Source organism: Cryptotermes secundus, unplaced genomic scaffold, assembly GCF_002891405.2.
Source record: "Cryptotermes secundus unplaced genomic scaffold, Csec_1.0 scaffold519, whole genome shotgun sequence".
NCBI classification, from domain to species: domain Eukaryota; kingdom Metazoa; phylum Arthropoda; class Insecta; order Blattodea; family Kalotermitidae; genus Cryptotermes; species Cryptotermes secundus.
The window spans coordinates 1,092,230-1,109,595 of NW_019720169.1; the positions used below are offsets into that span (position 1 = coordinate 1,092,230).

General features: G+C 44.7%; 2 protein-coding genes across 6 annotated transcripts in view; one reads left to right on the plus strand and one right to left on the minus strand.

Moving 5' to 3' along the window:
- The window catches only part of LOC111867476 (RNA-binding protein 42), a 64,639-nt gene extending 48,001 nt beyond the window's left edge, over positions 1-16,638 (plus strand). For 2 of the 3 annotated variants that reach the window (XR_002843357.2, XM_023857406.2), the window contains 2 exons: positions 4,114-4,254; positions 16,393-16,638. Coding sequence is in view for 2 of the 3 variants with exons in the window: in XM_023857406.2 (XP_023713174.1) it covers positions 4,114-4,238 (125 nt within the window). In the remaining variant the exon portion in view is untranslated. Of the gene's footprint in view, positions 1-4,055; positions 4,081-4,113; positions 4,255-16,392 lie in introns of those variants that run through there. The other variant, XM_023857397.2, reaches the window with a different exon arrangement.
- LOC111867486 overlaps positions 1-17,366 on the minus strand; it is a 73,429-nt gene that overhangs the window by 33,286 nt on the left and 22,777 nt on the right. The window lies entirely within an intron of this gene.

Here is a 17,366-nt window from a genome sequence, read left to right on the forward strand (position 1 = left end):
AGGCTACACATCCAGAGGTCCCGGGTTCGATTCCCGGCCCCACCAGATTTTCTGAGAAGTAGTGGGCCTGGAACGGGGTCCACTAAGCCTCGTGAGGATAATTGAGGAGCTGTTTCAAGGAAACAACGGCTCCAGTCTAGAAAACCGAAATTAACGGTCGTGAGGATCCGTTGCGCTGACCACGTGACACCCTCTATCCGCTAAAGTTGGCAGTAACTTCGCCGACAAGCTGCGGTCGCTCGGTCGGTATAGTTCCCTTGTGGACTACAGCCACGGAATTTGTTTTGTATGTATTCCATATGCAGGTGGCCACCACCTCACCACAAACATCGAAGGGGTTGCTTGCAGTTGGCCCAGACATGAACAAAATTTTGGCGGTTGTAGCCAGTCTGAGCTCTATGTAACTCTACATCGATGATAATATGGTTAAGGCTATTCAACTTGAATAGATCTTGAGAGTTTGCGTTTCTTGTTAAGGCGACAAGGAATAGAGGGAGGGGTTCCACATCCGTTTGTCCTTTAGGTGCTGTTGACATGACCGTCATTTACCCAACGTCAATGACGTCGAAGCGTAAGACCTCAAGGCCGGTGAGTCTCAGTGAACGTGACGGGTTGCTGCCTTGATAGGCTTTTCGGAATTTGGGGAGAACGTAAAATAGTGGAGATTATTTTTCCCCAGGTAGAATTTCTTGACTGAATAGTCAGCCATTGACCGCCTCCGTGGTCTAGTGGTCAGAGTCCCTGGCTACACAGGCGTCTATAAACCAGTGCCTATGGACTCTTCGACTAGCGTATCCCTTTGTCTCAGGGTGAGGCTTCACGTAGCCATTTTCAATGACGGCTTTTGTAGCAAATTAAGTATGATCATGTATTATACAAGAAGGAACAGAGACTTGCTGCTTCATGTTGGGTTATTGCTTGGCTTAACTCTTCCCCTCTGAAGATGGAGACGTTATGTTTCTTCAGAACATCGGTTGACTTTCATCGGACTACACGGCGTTATATCACAGAAGTTAGAACACTTTCCTGTTATTTTTAAACAAATGGCACTTATTCCTTGCACAGGAAGATTTGCCTAGCGTTTGTTTTAGATCATTTGGACCTGCGTCTGACAGTGTATGAAATATACCTCATGTAGCCTGTGATTAAGCTTCGCATGCCTTCTGGAGGTACGTGCCACTCCTGTTGCTCCTTACATTATGAGGTCACTTGTCCTTATTGAGAAGTCTTTGTTGCTATCTTCTGTAGTATACTTCTTCATAACAACTTATGCGCTACATTCAGCTTCAAATTCAGAGAAGTGCACACACTTTCAGTTTTATTAGTTACCACTCAGGGTCTTTCTTATCCTTGTTCGTTTGACGTTAGCTGCAACACGAATACGCTGTTTCATTCACAAGAACAGCTGCAGCTGCTTTATGCTTCTGCTACAATATTCTTTCCAAAAAAAAAAGAAAAGCTTTTGATGACAGTTACAGAGCACATAAAATCGATTCAAGACGCAACTCCAGTTTTTGAACGTTTCGGTCACGAGACAGTGCTGAAGACTTTGCGTCTTGCACTGAAAATTTGTAGTTCAGTTGAAACAAACAGATTTGTTTATGTTTTGTCTCGGTAGTTAAACATAATTCCTTCGGCGTCTTTTGGAGCAGTTGTGCAGCTTCTGTTTGTAGCCGGTTTGACAGGACTGTGATGGCTGACGTGTGTAATTGTGATATCATTGTCTCTCTTGTTCATTTTCAGTAGTTCCATGAATTTTCGGCATGTGGGTGGATTGTGTCACGTACAAACGTTTGAATTTTGGGTTCTAGTTCTGTTCTTCGTTGCGTCATGTTACCGTCCTGACACTGATAGCCCGTTTCGCCGTCACTGCGTCGTATCTATCGAGAAATGTGAATGTAATAATAAGCTTGGTGCTATGAGTAATCGAGTAAAGCTACGGGAGTGAATTCGTATGTTCGTCCTCACAGAAGTCACGCAGTATGTGCAGAGCTGTGCTGTCCCTAGCAGTCCAGTCTTAGGTAGGCCGCACACCGGCATGCGTCAAGACATGATGTCTGCAACATGACGCAAGGAAAGGAGCACAGCTGAAACGAATGAGATTATGAAGACCGCCACACACCGGTCTGAGTTATGATGCTGACGTCAGCTTCATGCTTACGAATCACGAATGAAGCAAGACTGCGTCTTTTGTTTCATGTCTTGATGCTTATCTTGACGCAGTTAGTGTGCGACCGCCCTTACTCTGATATATCTCTGTTGATCATTTTCAGACGCAACATTGTTATATTTTTGACTCATATTTTGGGCATTGGCTATCATGTAATTTCTTTTCAGACCACAGCGTTTCAGAAACTAGTTCTATTTCCTTCTTCATGTTGCAGGATTACATAAAGGTTTTACTCCCTTTGAGGGGGCACGCGGTAGCGTAGTTGGTTGAGGGACTATGCTACAAGCCCGAAGGTCGCGGGATCGAGTCCCGATGAGGTCATTGATTTTTTTTCAGTTTACCTAATCCTTCCAGCCGCACTATGGCCCTAACAGAAATGAGTACCAGGAATATTCTTGGGGTAAAGGGCTGCCGGCGCGTAAGGCTGACCTCACCGCCATCTGTGAGCCGATTGCCTAGATAGTGTGGGAGCTTCGACGTCTCACAACCCTATGGACCTCATAGCCATGACTGTTCCTGGATCTGAGGCTCCCTCTGCCAAGGGACTCAGCTAAGTAACATCCTTTATTTTGTCCTGTTACCAGAAGAAAGGAGCAGAGCCGTTGTCCGAAACAGTTTGGCTTGGAAACTGGAACAATGGACAGTATCCAAAATATCACTCTAACTGACTGCTGTATATTGTCGTCAGGAATCTGAAGATACAGTATGAGCGCTCCTTTTTCACAGTCGCCAACGTAGTCATCTGGTCTTGCACTCTCACGGCTGATCATAGTGGCCGCCCGGTCTAAGGCATGAAGTGTCTTCGCCCGCTCGAACACTGGGATCGTGGGTTCGAGGTAGGAACTGTATCAGCATGGTGGCTGTCTGACCATTCTGTGTGGGATAGTAGTTGGGGGCCTGAAAGTAATTTGTTGCCAGGTATATGCAAAACTGTCATAAAGAGTGTTAGTCGCTTTCACATGCCTGTTAAAATGAACTTTATTCCTCCATATGTACGCACGTAACAACTCGACAGCCGCTAGACGGATTTTAATGAAATGTGATATTTGGGAGTTTCGCCTAAATTTTTAACACATTCCAGTTTTTGAGGCATGTAGCAGGTTACGTAAGGAAGGTCCAAGTAAGAAATACTCAAATTAGGTAAGAACTGAATGTTTTTAGTTTAAATAATACTGGTAAAGCACTGAAATCTACATCACAGTGCAACGTCACGTTCTACGAATGAAAGACAGACGAATTCCAAATAGAATTTGAGCATACTGCCAAAGAATACAACAGAACAAAGGAAAACCACTGTTGAATTGGAGGAACCGTGAGACGATGGAAGACCATGATGATGATGATGATGATGACATTCCAGTTTAGCTTAAATCGAACAAATAGCATACACACTTTGCGTTAACTGAATTTTATAGATCTCCATCCTGTCTTTGTGTCTGTGTATCCTCTACCCCATCATCTTTTGAATGTCTGAACGAATCTTTATGAAACTTGGTATGTATATCATGGCACCTGAGCCCATCTCAGCTGCATGCTTCATAAATCCCTCCCATCCGTCTGTATGTGTATCCCCGTATCGTCGCTGGGAAACGGCTCTGTAGACACGTTACCGCAACAATAAGGAAGAAATTAAGGATGATTATGTCCACTTTTGGTATTCCAACAAAACTAAGTAGGATAATTAACTTAACCATGACAGAAACAAACAATCAAGTTAAAATCCAGAACCCGACCCGACCCGACCCGACCCTACCCGACTCGGCTGGTTTCGGTTAATGTGCCGGCAGCTTAAGTTTCTCCGGCCCCGCATTCGGACGGGACCGTATGAACGGAAATGGACGTCACTGATGCCCCCTTCTTTCCCTTTTCTTATTCGTTCTTCCAGGTCAGTGTGAGTTTCACAGCTTTCGGCATGTGTAACGTGGCTGATCCTCTGTTGACAGGAAGGTACGTGGGCAGTCGACCCATCAAACTGAGGAAGAGCTCGTGGAAACAAAGGAACATGGAGTCGGTGCGAAAGAAAGATAAAGAGAAAGCAGCTCTCATTGGCTTGCTGACTGGCCGGTGACAGACGTAAGGCCGTGGTGAGTTACATTCCCATGTTTTCATTTTGTGATTGTATTGTGTGTTCATGTCCGAAAATAAAACGACCTTTAGAGCCACGTAGTTCATGTGTTCCTCCTCATCTTAACGTTTGAATGAGGTGATCAGTTTTTATGAGACTCGTGAAGAAAGACATGATTCTGGCGCTTGTGACTTGCGTCCGGAAGGTGCCTGGTTCGAATGTCGAGTGAGATGATTGTCATGACTGAAGCTTTTTTTGGTTTTCCACTTTCCTTCATGTAAATACCGAGATTAATAGACATTAGACCACGAATGCCTCATTCCACATCCTCTCCAGTCTTTATCCAGTCTTTATCCTACAGTTCTACACTATGTACTGTGAGCTAAACTGAGAACCTTAAAGAGACGAATTTTCATTAAATTTGATGTGAAACAAGATGCCGCGTCACGTTATCTTGCTATATTTCGTACCGAAAATAATGTGAACATGGCGATCGTACGAAAATGTGAGGTGCAAGCGACACTAGCGCCATTTAATGTAGGATTCCGAATTCGTCATGGCCTTCCGAGCTCCTACGTCGAGTGTGCTTGGTCACCGTTTATATAGTCTCATAACTGTGTCTGACCGCCTCTGTGGTCTAGTGGTCAGAGTTCCTGGCGACATATCTTGAGGTCTGGTGTTAGATTCCCGACGCTACCAGATTTTCTGAGAAGTAGTGGGTCTGGAACGGGGTCCACTCGGCCTCGTGAGGATAATTGAGGAGCTATTTCAAGGAAATAGCGGCTCCAGTCTAGAAAACCGAAATTAACGGCCATAGGGATTCGTTGCCCTGACTTCTGGCTACTCAAGAGGGACTCAGCTCCATGGAAATGATTGGTTGGTTGGTTATGTATAATTAGTATGATTTTCGTCCGATTTCAGGTTTTCACAGCAGTGACTCTGACTATATCTTCTGAGAAGTGACGTCATGTACTCCGGTATAAGTTTCTAAACTTTCCGGACGGCGAAAGTTGACAGCTGTGTCAGTTTAAAAATACCGATGGTTCAGGGGCCATCTCTGTCCCCATTATCAGGGTCTCTCTACTACTCCACCGACGTTTCGGAGGAACTGTCTTCACTTTTAGGTTGGACGAGAGCAGAGAAAGAGACTTTCTGGTTGCTTTCTTGGCTTACTGTTTGGCCAAGAAAATGGAGATATGTTCCCCCGAAACGTCTGCTGTCCCTCAGTGGACTACATCGTGTTATATCCCAGAAGACAGGACGTTGTGAGTACCTCAGATCCTACTAGTATTTCAATTGCCGGTACAACTGTACAACGCAATTCAGTCTCAACAGTATTTCGGTGTGAAATGTTCAATTGGAATCCGTAATTTTAAGAAACAAATGATGCAGCTGGTGTCCCTGGATTGATTAGAACGAATTCTTGAGACGTGTTTTGCGACCTTCACATCGCCTACGTCTGGATGGTCTCTTCGGCCTTTTAAAGGAGCATGTCGGAAGACCTGTTATATACAGGGTGTCCCAGGAGAAAGGATCATCATTCTGGGAGGTTATAGTGTCGGTCATTCTAAGCAATGAAGTGTATATTGTCACGTATGGGGGATACGCATGACGAAAATGACGGGTTCTAGATCTGATGACTAGATTTATTAGTAATTCTGATACACTTTCTCTTAATTACAATTAATACAGCGCTATCGCTGATTTACTCACTTTTCCAGTTCACCGTTGCACACGCACTAGGATTCTCGGTTTCTACTTGTCGTCTCCTAGCAATGGATCTCAAAACAGAAACTAGCACTTCAAATCACTATGAAATCTTATTGCAATTTCTTGTTAAATCACCCTGGAACCTCGGAACTCAACAAGAAACTGTCCTGAACTTCTCAAGCTTACGACTCACTCGTAACTCGTAATTGCTCTGAACGAATTCTGTCACATATACGTAGTGTAGCAGTAGAACGGACATGGACCTACAGTAAACACACTTCACGTGATCGCTGTCCGTCCAGTCTATTGACACGTCGCTCGGACCTACAGAAAACACAGCTTCCTCTATTGTTGCGTGTTGGACCGTGTTCACAGAGCTGTTTCCTGTGCAACGTATTGGTCAGATCCGTTACAGTATGTACATGTGTCCTATTGCGGTTTCCGAGATAGGGCTATTTCACTGTACAGTACACAGTACTCTGTACAGGCGAGCAGCACGCCATGTCCTCACACGAGCTGAAAAGTGCATTGATGTTGACGGTCAAATTCTCGAAAATGTATTATACTAGGTAAACTGTACCAGCTGGTCACGGTCTAAGGCATGTACTGTCTTCGCTCGCTTGGAAACCAGGATCGTGGGTTCGAATCCCACTCAGGGCATGGATGTTTAGTTTGTGTGTGTGCGTTTTTCTATGTTTTCTGTGCCAGGTAGAGGCCTTGCGACGAGCTGATCACTCGCCCAAGGAGTCCTACCGAATGTGTAAGATCTAGAAAAACCGAAGTGAACGGAGAAGTTCATGGAGGTAGGCCTAGGCCCACTGGGGCTGTAGTGCCAAGGAAAAAAAAAACTGTACCAACTTTGTCACTTGAACAATAAATACCGGCATTAGAAACAGTACGTAATATTTCTTTCTTATCAACAGTTTTGGAACTGTACAGTGAAATAGCTCTACCTCGGAAACCGTTCGGAATAGGACACATGTACATATACAGTTACTTGCTTAGAATGACCGGTAATATGACCTCCCAGAATACTGACCTTTCCTCCTGGGACATTCTTTATCTAAGAACAATGAATGTCTTCTGCTTAGCTACTAAGCATGTATGACTACCTTGTTAAAGTCAATTAAATTTGTATGTTTATAGCATGACTCCGTTATTCAAGTACATTTCTTTTAGCATCTATCAATCTTTCGCTTAATAAGGGATGTGATATTTTCATACACGACGTTTTAGGTGATAATTTATGTTGTAGTTCATTAGTGGAAGATAAGGCATTTAGAGTAAACAATCCGCTTTATCAGTTGTGAAGGTCTCCTCAAGTTATGTCGATTTTCCAATAAGCTTACACCTTTTACTCTCCAGGCAAATGCTGGGCTGCTACCTTAAATTACTCCAGACCACTTCCTGCCACATCCTTCACAATTTATTATTATCATGCAGTCACATGACGCTATATGGACTGGATTACTAACATTGTCGTACCAAACTATCTGTCTCTGTATCTGTGGTCTCGTGGTCAAAGTCCCTGACTACAGATCCAGGGGTCTGGAACGGGGTCCACTCAGCCTCGTGAGGATAATTGAGGAGCTATTTCAAGAAAGTAGCGGCTCCGATCTAGAAAACCGAGATTAACGGGCGTGAGGATCCGTTGCGCCGACCACGTGACACCCTCTATCCGCAAAAGTTGGCACTAACTTCGCTGACAAGCGGCGGTTGCTCGGTTGGTATAGTTCGCTTACGGACTAAAACCACGGAGTTTGTTTTTTTTCTTTGTTTTCTAGGGATTATGAAAACCAGTATATAATTTATTCAGGCCAGATTCAGGGTTCGAATTTTCATGATGGATTGGCCGACAACCCTTACAACGTTCTCGTGTTTTATTTTTTTTTATCAGAACAAATATTCCCATTGTTATGGCTGAGCGAGGACCAAGAAAGCCGTATAACGTTGCTGCTTCGGAACATGTGATCCGGATGTGTTTCGGCGCGTGCCTATCAATGCGGAACATTTATTTAAATCGCTCTTTCCGTCCGTCTCTAATCCTGAAACAGCTTGATGAGAACGGAAAATTTTACGAATAATTATGGAATCGTGTGAATTTTTATTTTGCTCTGGTAATTTTAAGGATCATTATACATGAAGACTTACATGTGTTTATGCACGCTTTTGACACAGGTTGTAGAGAGAAACGAGCCTGTTTTAGAGAGGAGTGGGGCATTTTTTGTGTCCAATCCACTTTTCCGCCTACAGTTTTCGGGGCAAACAGAAAGGAATATACGTTCAAGAATTATCGCGCCGTTATCATGTTTTCAGACATTAGCTAAGTCTCGTATTTATATACAGTTGGCATGAATTCAGCCGTGACATGCTTGTTGCATTTAAAATATAGCTTCATGTCAAGTAAATTATGTAACTATGGGTCAGAGTAGGGGAGAGAGTTAGTAAATAGGTCACAAATTGATATAAAACATAGAGCATGTGATATTCGAACCTGAAAAAAAGAATATATATTTCTTGACATATCAGTGTGTCGAAACCCACAGTTATCTCAGCCTCTTCCTCACCTCCTTTTCAACATTTTCGTTATTAGCGAATGGTGTACATTTTTATAAGACTGCTTAATTCGTGCCAACTTTAGCGAATAGAGGGTGTCACGTGGTCAGCGCAACGAATCCTCACGGTCGTTAATCTCTGTTTTCTAGACCGGAGCCGCTATTTCCTTGAAATGGCTCCTCAGTTATCCGCACGAGGATGAGTGGACCCCATTCCAGACCCACTAGTTCTCGGAAAATCTGGTAACACCGGGAATCGAACGCGGGACATATGGATCTGTAGCCAGGAACTCTGACCACTAGATCACAACTTCAAACTACAGGCTACAGAGTTTCTTTTGTGCTTAATTCGTATTAAATTCATAAACAAACAAGGCAAATGGTAGAATTTGAAGTTCTTACAGCGGTTGTTATGAAAAATCCTATATTCGGTGATACAGCACCGTGTAACAGCCTTGCTGCTTGGCTTACCAACCCTGAAGATGGAAGTGTCCATGTCCCAGAAGACACGCACACTGACGACACTAACCAAGCAACGTGTGAATATGAGAGATATGCCCAGAATGCGCTGTTTAGCCTCGGTGGTGACCTCTGACGTTGAGTAACTGGTTGCTATAATGAACATTGATGAATACTGAACAGAAATTACTCTTCCGGATTTTCAATACAGATTGACACGTGCGATTATTTGTTTTACCTGGTTATCCTGTAATCCTGAATACATTAATCAGCTAATCCATTTCTGTTTAATCACTCATTTTTACAGGCTTAAGACAGTATTGCGTGCATAAGTGTAACGCAGTATCGTGTAGTGTTAGTTACTGTGTTACTTTACGATCCTTTATTAAGTGTTGACGTCATATACTAGTTGTGATTGATGCGTCCGGGAAGGGCGGGGGGGGGGAGGAGGTATCTGTCAGGAGCAGTTACTGTTGGGATGTACACAGTGTTGTGTTGTGGCATTTCACGCTGTAGTGTAGTTGGTTGAGGCGCTATGCTACAAGCCAGAAAGTCAGGAGTTCGATTTCCGATGAGGCCATTGGATTTTTCAATTGTCCTAACCCTTCCGGCCCCACTATGGTCCTGAGGTCGACTCACCCTCTAAGAGAAATGAGTACCAGGACTCCTCCTGGGGTGTAGAGGGCGGCTGGCGCGTGGGGCTGATAACCGCACCGCTATCTGTGAGCCGATTGTCTAGAAAATGTGGGAGCTTCGACGTCTCACAACCCAATGGTCCTCCACGGCCTGTTACAGGTATAGCTTGGCGTGTAGGGCTGACATCACCGCCATCTGTGAGCCGATCGTCTAGAAAATGTGGGAGCCTCGAAGTCTCACAACCCATGGTCCTCCACTGCCTGTTACAGGGATAGCTTGGCGTGTAGAGCTGACAACCTCACCGCCATCTGTGACCCTGTTGTCTAGAAAATGTGAGAACCTCGACGTCTCACAACCCTATAGGCCTCCATGGCCTGTTACAGGGGTACCTTGACGCGTTTAGCTGACAACCTCACCGCCCTCTGTGAGCCCATTGTCTAGAAAATGTTGGAGCCTCGACGTCTCACAACCCTATGGGCCTCCTCGGCCTATTACAGGGATAGCTTGGCGCATAAGGTTGAGAACCTTGCCGCCATCTGTGAGCCGACTGTCTAGAAAATGTGGGAGCCTCGACGTCTCACAACCGTATGGGCCTCCACGGCCTGTTACAGGGATAGCTTGGCGTGTAGGGCTGACAACAGCACCGCCATCTGTGAGCCGATTGTCTAGAAAATGTGGGAGCCTCGACGTCTCACAACCCTATGGACCTCCTTGGCCTGTTACAGGGCTACCTTGGCGCGTAAGGCTGACAAACACCGCCATCTGTGAACCGATTGTCAAGAAAATGTGGGAGTCTCGACGTCTCACAACCCTATGGTCCTCTATGGCCTGTTACAGGGATAGAATTACTTTTTTTTTACCTTTGCCACGTCATCAGAGAAGTATGTCAGGTAAGAAATTCGAACCGGGTTCTTGCAAGTAGAAGTCAGAAGCGTGTAATATTTAAATCGGACGCAGAATTCAATCAAAACCACATGTTAACGACAGCCGTAAGATAAGGAAATGCCCTTGTGAAACAGAAACCACATGAATGTTGGATTTTTGGCCCTCAGAGATATTTTATCTCCTGTATATGACCCCGTGTAGCTCGGTAGAAGTTCACCGACATTTCGGAGAAATATACAGCTTCCATCTTCCGGTTTGAAGATTAAGCCAAGCACATACCCATAGCAGGGAGAAATGTAAGGTTCGTGATCCCACAAGTTAGGTGTGGGGCAACTGCATACACGTACAGTATAGGTGTACTGCGTATTGCATACTCCTCCAATTAGAAGGGCGTGCTTAGTGCCTGACAAATTAATATTGCTTACAGCATTCCCGAAGTACGACCTAAAATCAGTAAATAGGACACAAATGGAAGTAAAACAGCTGTAATGGAAATAATACTTTTCTATATGTATCACTAGGTGGCAGCACAGTCCAGCTTCATGACAGTCTAGGTAGCAGACGCACATGCGCATGGTCACAGTCTGGTTTCAGTAGTCAGAATGGCGACCGTGCTTGGTATACTACCGAAGAGCAGCGTACTGAGGGTAGAGTGGCTCAGTGCAAATGATGTTCATAAAGAAATGTTTCCTGTTTACGGTGGGAAGTGTTTGTCGCGTAAAGCGGTTCACAACTGTGTCAAGAAATTGTCTCAACGACGTTCGAGAGTTGCAGATGCTGACCCAGAGATACGGAAGAGGCTGAGACAACAGTCAAAAGACTTCTATTCTGCGGGTTTCGACGTAGTGGTAAAACGATGGGACAGAGGTATCAGTGTTGGTGGAGGATATTTCGAGAAATGAATATTTTCTTTCCCAGGTTGGAATATCACATGTTATACGGTTTATATCAATTTGTGACCGTTTACTGTGTCTCCCTCGTATTATGAGCCCAAATTTGCAGTCCCGCAAGTAAAGCGCAAGGCTGCTTGAACCTGCTAGTCTCATATCGGTCATTAGAAGTCCCATGGTTAAAAGCGAGCACTGAACATTTCGCAAAGTGAGTACAGCGTATTGCATACCCCATAAATATACCTAGGGTGTATGGAAATTCGAGTTCTTCAGGCCTGTGAGTGTTAAGATTGTGGCACCGTGTAGTTTTGTGGACGGATATCGACGTTTCTGAGTAACATGCGCCCTCCATTTTCAGGGTTGAAGTGCGTAGGTAGGTCGGGTCGGCCCTCGGCAGCACAGTAGTTTATGGTTCCGAGTCCCCCGGGACTCATCGCCATGCTTTACTGTCTCTCTGCTCTGGGAGTGGCACAACTCCTCACCAGTGTGTGAGCTGGGGAATAGGCATGGTTATATAGGCGAGGAAGGTTAGTCGTGTCATCCGAGAGGAGAGGTTGACAGAGGAACCCGGTCCTAGCCAATGGGAACCAAGAATGGCCCTTGTAAGGGGCACGCCGGTTTATCGTCAAGGGAGGGAATGGAATCGTGGGAGAAAAACTTTTCCAGGCGTTCAGTGTTGTTTTTAGGCCCCACAAAGGTGTCTCCACCTTGTCGTGTTGGTGGGGCGTGCGTGACTCTGTGACCTGGAGAGCTATGCCAGCGGTGGTTTAACTACCGGTAGGGTCATCCATGCCCGAAAGGTCAAAGGGTAGAGCACAGACTAAGAGAGATACCGTTGTCCTCCAGGTTGGGGTTTGGGCATGAGGCTAACAACCTCATCCTGTAAAAAAGAATGTTCAGGAACCTAACAACCGGCCCCGGATAAGAGGAACATATGGGAAACGGGCTATGCAGAGGACAAGGAACAGTGATATTGTGACGGCAACTTGCAATGTACGCACACTGCTGCAACCGGGAAGGATGCAGGAAGTAGCCCAAGAAATGATACGCTACAAACTGACGGAAACTAATGCAATGCCAAAGGAAGGCTATATTCCAAAAGAAGAAAAGGAAGACCCAGGGTGAGACGGCCAGACGATGCTGAGAACGACCTGAAGAAGATGAAGGTGAAAGGATGGACAGAGAAGATGAGGAATAGAGAGCAGTGGAGGCTGGTTGTAGAGGAGGCCAGGGCTCACCCAGGGCTGTAGCGCCGAGTGGAAGGTAGGCTGTAGTGTTGTTTTTATGAGGAAAGTAGAAACTTTATGAATAAACCCCCGGGACCCATTGCATAGGAGGCTCGGTGGGCCCCACAGCCGATCTGGACGACATGGAGAAGAGAAAATTCGTCCTGCCCGGAGCCATTCGCTATACCGACTACGATATTCCGGCTTCCCCAGAGGGCAATACTCGTTACAGGCTTTGGATCCCAAACCTGGCGTTATCATCAGCTGCTGTTTTAGTAACAGAAAATGGGCCCTTGAGAAGTGTTCCATCCCCTTTCTTTCTCAAACATGTGATACGTTTTTCCAAATAGGACAACTGCAGGACTTGTATACCTAATTTTTTTTCTTTTTCTCCCCCGCACCCTGGCACTATAGCCCCAGTGGGCCTAGGCCTACCTCCATGAACTTCTCCGTTCACTTCGGTTTTTCTTGATCTTACACATTCGGTAGGACTCCTTGGGCGGGTGATCAGCTCGTCGCAATATGCCTAATTAGTTGAATGAAATATACGAATATGGATATTGTATACAAGATAACCCAAATGATTTAATTGGCTCAAGTTCGCATGACCACGAAGCTAAAGGTCTTGTTATCTGTCTTTGGGGCAAATAGTACTGCATGTACACATACTTCATAGCAGCTGAGATACTGCGATTGTATTTGACCCAAGGCCAAAACATCGAAGAAATTCTAAGTTCATGAAACTAAAGTGGTGAGACTTTCTGTTAGAGGCTTTCCTTAAAATCACATGCACCAAATTTACTAACCAACTAACTAACTCAATCCACGCAGCCGAGTCCTTGAGAAGCCGCCAGTCGTTCAGCCACTCAAGACTTTCCCAAACATTTTATGCAACCCGAAAGTTCATTACAGTGTCAACAACAGTCCCCCACTGGTCACTGTTGAGCCAGATCAAACCAGCCTATACCCCACTCTCTTTCTTTAAGATCTATTTTAATATTAACCCTTCATCTATGTTTAGGTCTTCCTAGTGGACCTTTACTTTCTGGCTTTCCCACCAATATCCTATATGCATTCATCTTCTCCCCCATTCGTGCTACATGCCCTGCCCACCTCATCCTCCTTGATTTAATCATTTTAATTATACTTGGAGAGGAGACAAGTTATGAAGCTCATCATGCAGTTTTCTGCAATCTCCTGTCACTTCATCCCTCTTCGGTCCAAATATTCTCCTCAACACCCTGTCCTCAAACGTCCTCAGTCTGTGTTCCTCCCTTAATGTTACAGGCCAAGTTTCACACCCATACAAAACCACAGGCAAAATTATAATTTTGTGTATTTTAAACTTTACGTTTTTAGACAGAAGATGCTGAACTGAATGATGTTAGGTATTACCCTGAATGTAATCTGCTTTTAATTTTTTTGGTCAATCAAATTTTGATTTGTTCCTGTCGTTCCCAAATATTTCAACTTTGCCACCTATTAAGGGGATTTGTCACCATATTTATTATAAATTATAAATGTCCCAAAATATAATAGGCCCCCAGAAATGCATACATTTTTAAAAGTCGTTATTAGTATCCAGATGCGAGGATATGGCCGCGCAGCGCAATAATAACCTGTTACAAAGCTGGTATGCTCCTTCGCGGTTTGTAATGTCGCTTTCATGCCCTGATATGCTTGGACTCGGAATTATTAACGTTATGACTCCTGGAACTTTTGTGCCGTCTATTTGCAACGTCTTTCACTATTTTTCGTCCTATTCCTATATTGGACACTACATGTTTCGACCTAACTGACCATCTTCAGGTGTACAGGTTGTTCCGGTTGAGGATTCTGCTGCTCACTGTAAGGTCGGCCGCACACCAACTGCGTCAAGACAAGCATCAAGACATGGGACAAAAGACGCAGTCTTGCTTCATTCGCGATTCGTCAGCATCATGACTCAGACCGGTATGCGTCGGTTTTCATAATCTCATTCGTTTCAACTGTGCTCTTTCTTTGCGTCATGTCGCAGACATCGTGTCTTGACTGTTACATGCCTTGACGCATGCCGGTCTGCGGCCTACCTATGCGGTTTTCTTTTCTCCTACTGTAATTTCGTCGAACAAACGAATAAGACTGCCTTCGCTCGCTCGGAAGCCGGGATCGTGGGTTCGAATCCCACTCAGGGCATGGATGTTTGTGTGCGTTTTTCTGTGTTTGTGTACAGGTAGAGGCCTTGCGACGAGCTGATCACCCGCCCAAGGAGTCCTACCGAATGTGTAAGATCTAGAAAAACCGAAGTGAACGGAGAAGTTTATGGAGGTAGGCCTAGACCCACTGGGGCTGTAGTGCCAAGGAAAAAAAAAGGAATAAGAAGGAAGAACAGTGACGCCGTTGCAACAGTGCAACAGGATGATGAAATATAACATCATTAACGCAAACTTCGTAGCCCAGACTGTATATAATCAGCACGAGATCACTGATTCTGTAAATATCTGGAGAAAGGTCAGTACGGAAACGATTGTGTTATTCATTATCCAGTTACAGAGACTGAACATGTCAATGGCGCATGCGCCACTTGATTGGATGTTCGTCGTACTTCAAATGAGAGTTTAAACTGTCTGAAAACTATAATAAAATATTGAATCTAGAAATGTAATCGTGTGCCAATGTGCGATAAATTACATGACGTGTCAAAAGTGAATCTGCATTTGTTGTTTATACAAATATTATTAAATCACGTGACAGGAACAGCGTTAATGGGGGTCTAGCCAGCTGGTACACACAGCTTCCTGCCAATTAAAGACCGTGAGAGAGTCAACCTCCGAAACTAATAGCATATATATATATATATATATTTGTATCCAGGCAGTTAACGTCAAAATTTAATACAGAGCGACACGGGGCTAGCAAATCCATAGAAAAGCTTGAAAGTTAATCTTAATTAAAGTGTACCTCCACCCGTGTGGAGGCGGGTTCGAATACCTCCACCGTGATCCTGCGAGTCGTAGGAGGAGACAAAAAGGGAAGTCTCAGATCTGAGACAGTTAAGTATGGTCACGAGTCCCAAGAGGCTCGGACATGAGAAAAACTGCGCTGGCAAGGGCCAGTATCATATACAAAAGGCAGACCCGTCCTGTCGTCAGAGAGGGCGCCCCACAAAACAATACCGTAACTGTCAAACAGTAATAAATATCTGGTCATGAGCTCCAGATGACGCTCGGAACCAAGACTGACTGACTGACCGTCAGTCGCAATGTGACTTTGATTTGAGAACTCAGAGTGAGAATGTGTGTGAGGAAAAAGTGTTCTGGATAATATTAGAACCCAAAGGGCGACAAAGGAAACGGGAAATCTAAGAGAACTGCGTTTTTAGGCCAACAACTTGTACTGTTTACATAATAGGTCTGATCTCGGTACCGCAGTTGGTTCAGACACTGTGCTCTAAGTCGGAAGGTCGCGGCTTCGATTCCCGATGAGGTCATTGGATTTTTCAATTTATCTAATCCTTCCATCCGCATGGTGGCCCTGAGGTCGACTCAGCCTCTAACGGAAATGAGTATCAGGAATCCTCCTGGGTGTAAAGGTGGCCGGCACGTAAGGCTGACAACCTCTGCGCCATCTGTGAGCCGATTGTCTAGAAAATGTGAGATACTCGACGTCTCACGGCCTATTAACAGGGATAGTTTTACCCAAGAACATTTACACAGTTCTGGCCTGGAAACGTTACGGAGGGGACACATTTGCTTGATCTGTGTATGTATGTATCTGTGTATCTGCTGTCCTCTATCATGCCCGTTTTTATTTCCAGGTTGTTGGAGGCGTCTGTGACGGCGGGGTTGCAAAACGTCCAGCGTCTTCGGTCCGACAAGTGAGGAACGCGTTACATCAGTTCGTCACAAACTATACGATTCAATTTTGGCGTTATTTTCCTTTATTTGTGATATAATTTTTGGGAACGTAGTAATCACAAGCTTGTCAGCTTTGTACAAATGAATTGTGCTCATTTTTTGAATGCATAATAATATATAAATAAAGGATTGTTATTTTTAATCGTGTATTGATTTAATTTTGGCTCTATATTCTTATTGATATTTTTATGGACTGCGGTAGGAAGAGAGACCGCTTCTGTGGTCTAGTGGTCAGAGTTCCTGGCTACAGATGCAGAGTTCCGGGTTCGATTCCCGGAACTACCAGATTTTCTGAGAAGTAGTGGGTCTGGAATGGGGTCCACTCAGCCTCGAGAGGGTAACGGAGGAGCAGCGGTGGCGGTGGTGGTGGTGGTGATACTTCAATTCTTTTTTATTTGTGTGCTAACTTAGCAGCCCAAGGGAGATGCTCGGTTCGATTCCCGGCCAGGACAGCTACTATCTTGACTGACGTCTTCAGTAGTTTTCCTCTCTCTCGCCAGGGAGTAGAGCATCAAACTTGATGATCGTTTCGTTCCGTATCTTTTCAAATTAATTATTTTTTAATAATATTATTAAATGGTTTGATACAGTAACAGCGTCCTTACGTAAACGGGTGCTTGTATTGCGGTGGTCAGGTCCGTTGAAGATGTCTCAACAGAGCCGAAACATGTCTACTCAAATAAGATGACTGAGGTTTTTCATGGTTTTCTTGAACCCTTCTAGACAAATGCCGGGATAGTACCTCTAGGAGGCGACCACCACTTCCTTCCAAATCCTTTCTAGTTCTTATGTCATCCAACTATATATATATCGATACTGAAAGCGTAAAGTAACCTACGACAAAATAGATAACTTTAGAATCCGTAATGACCTC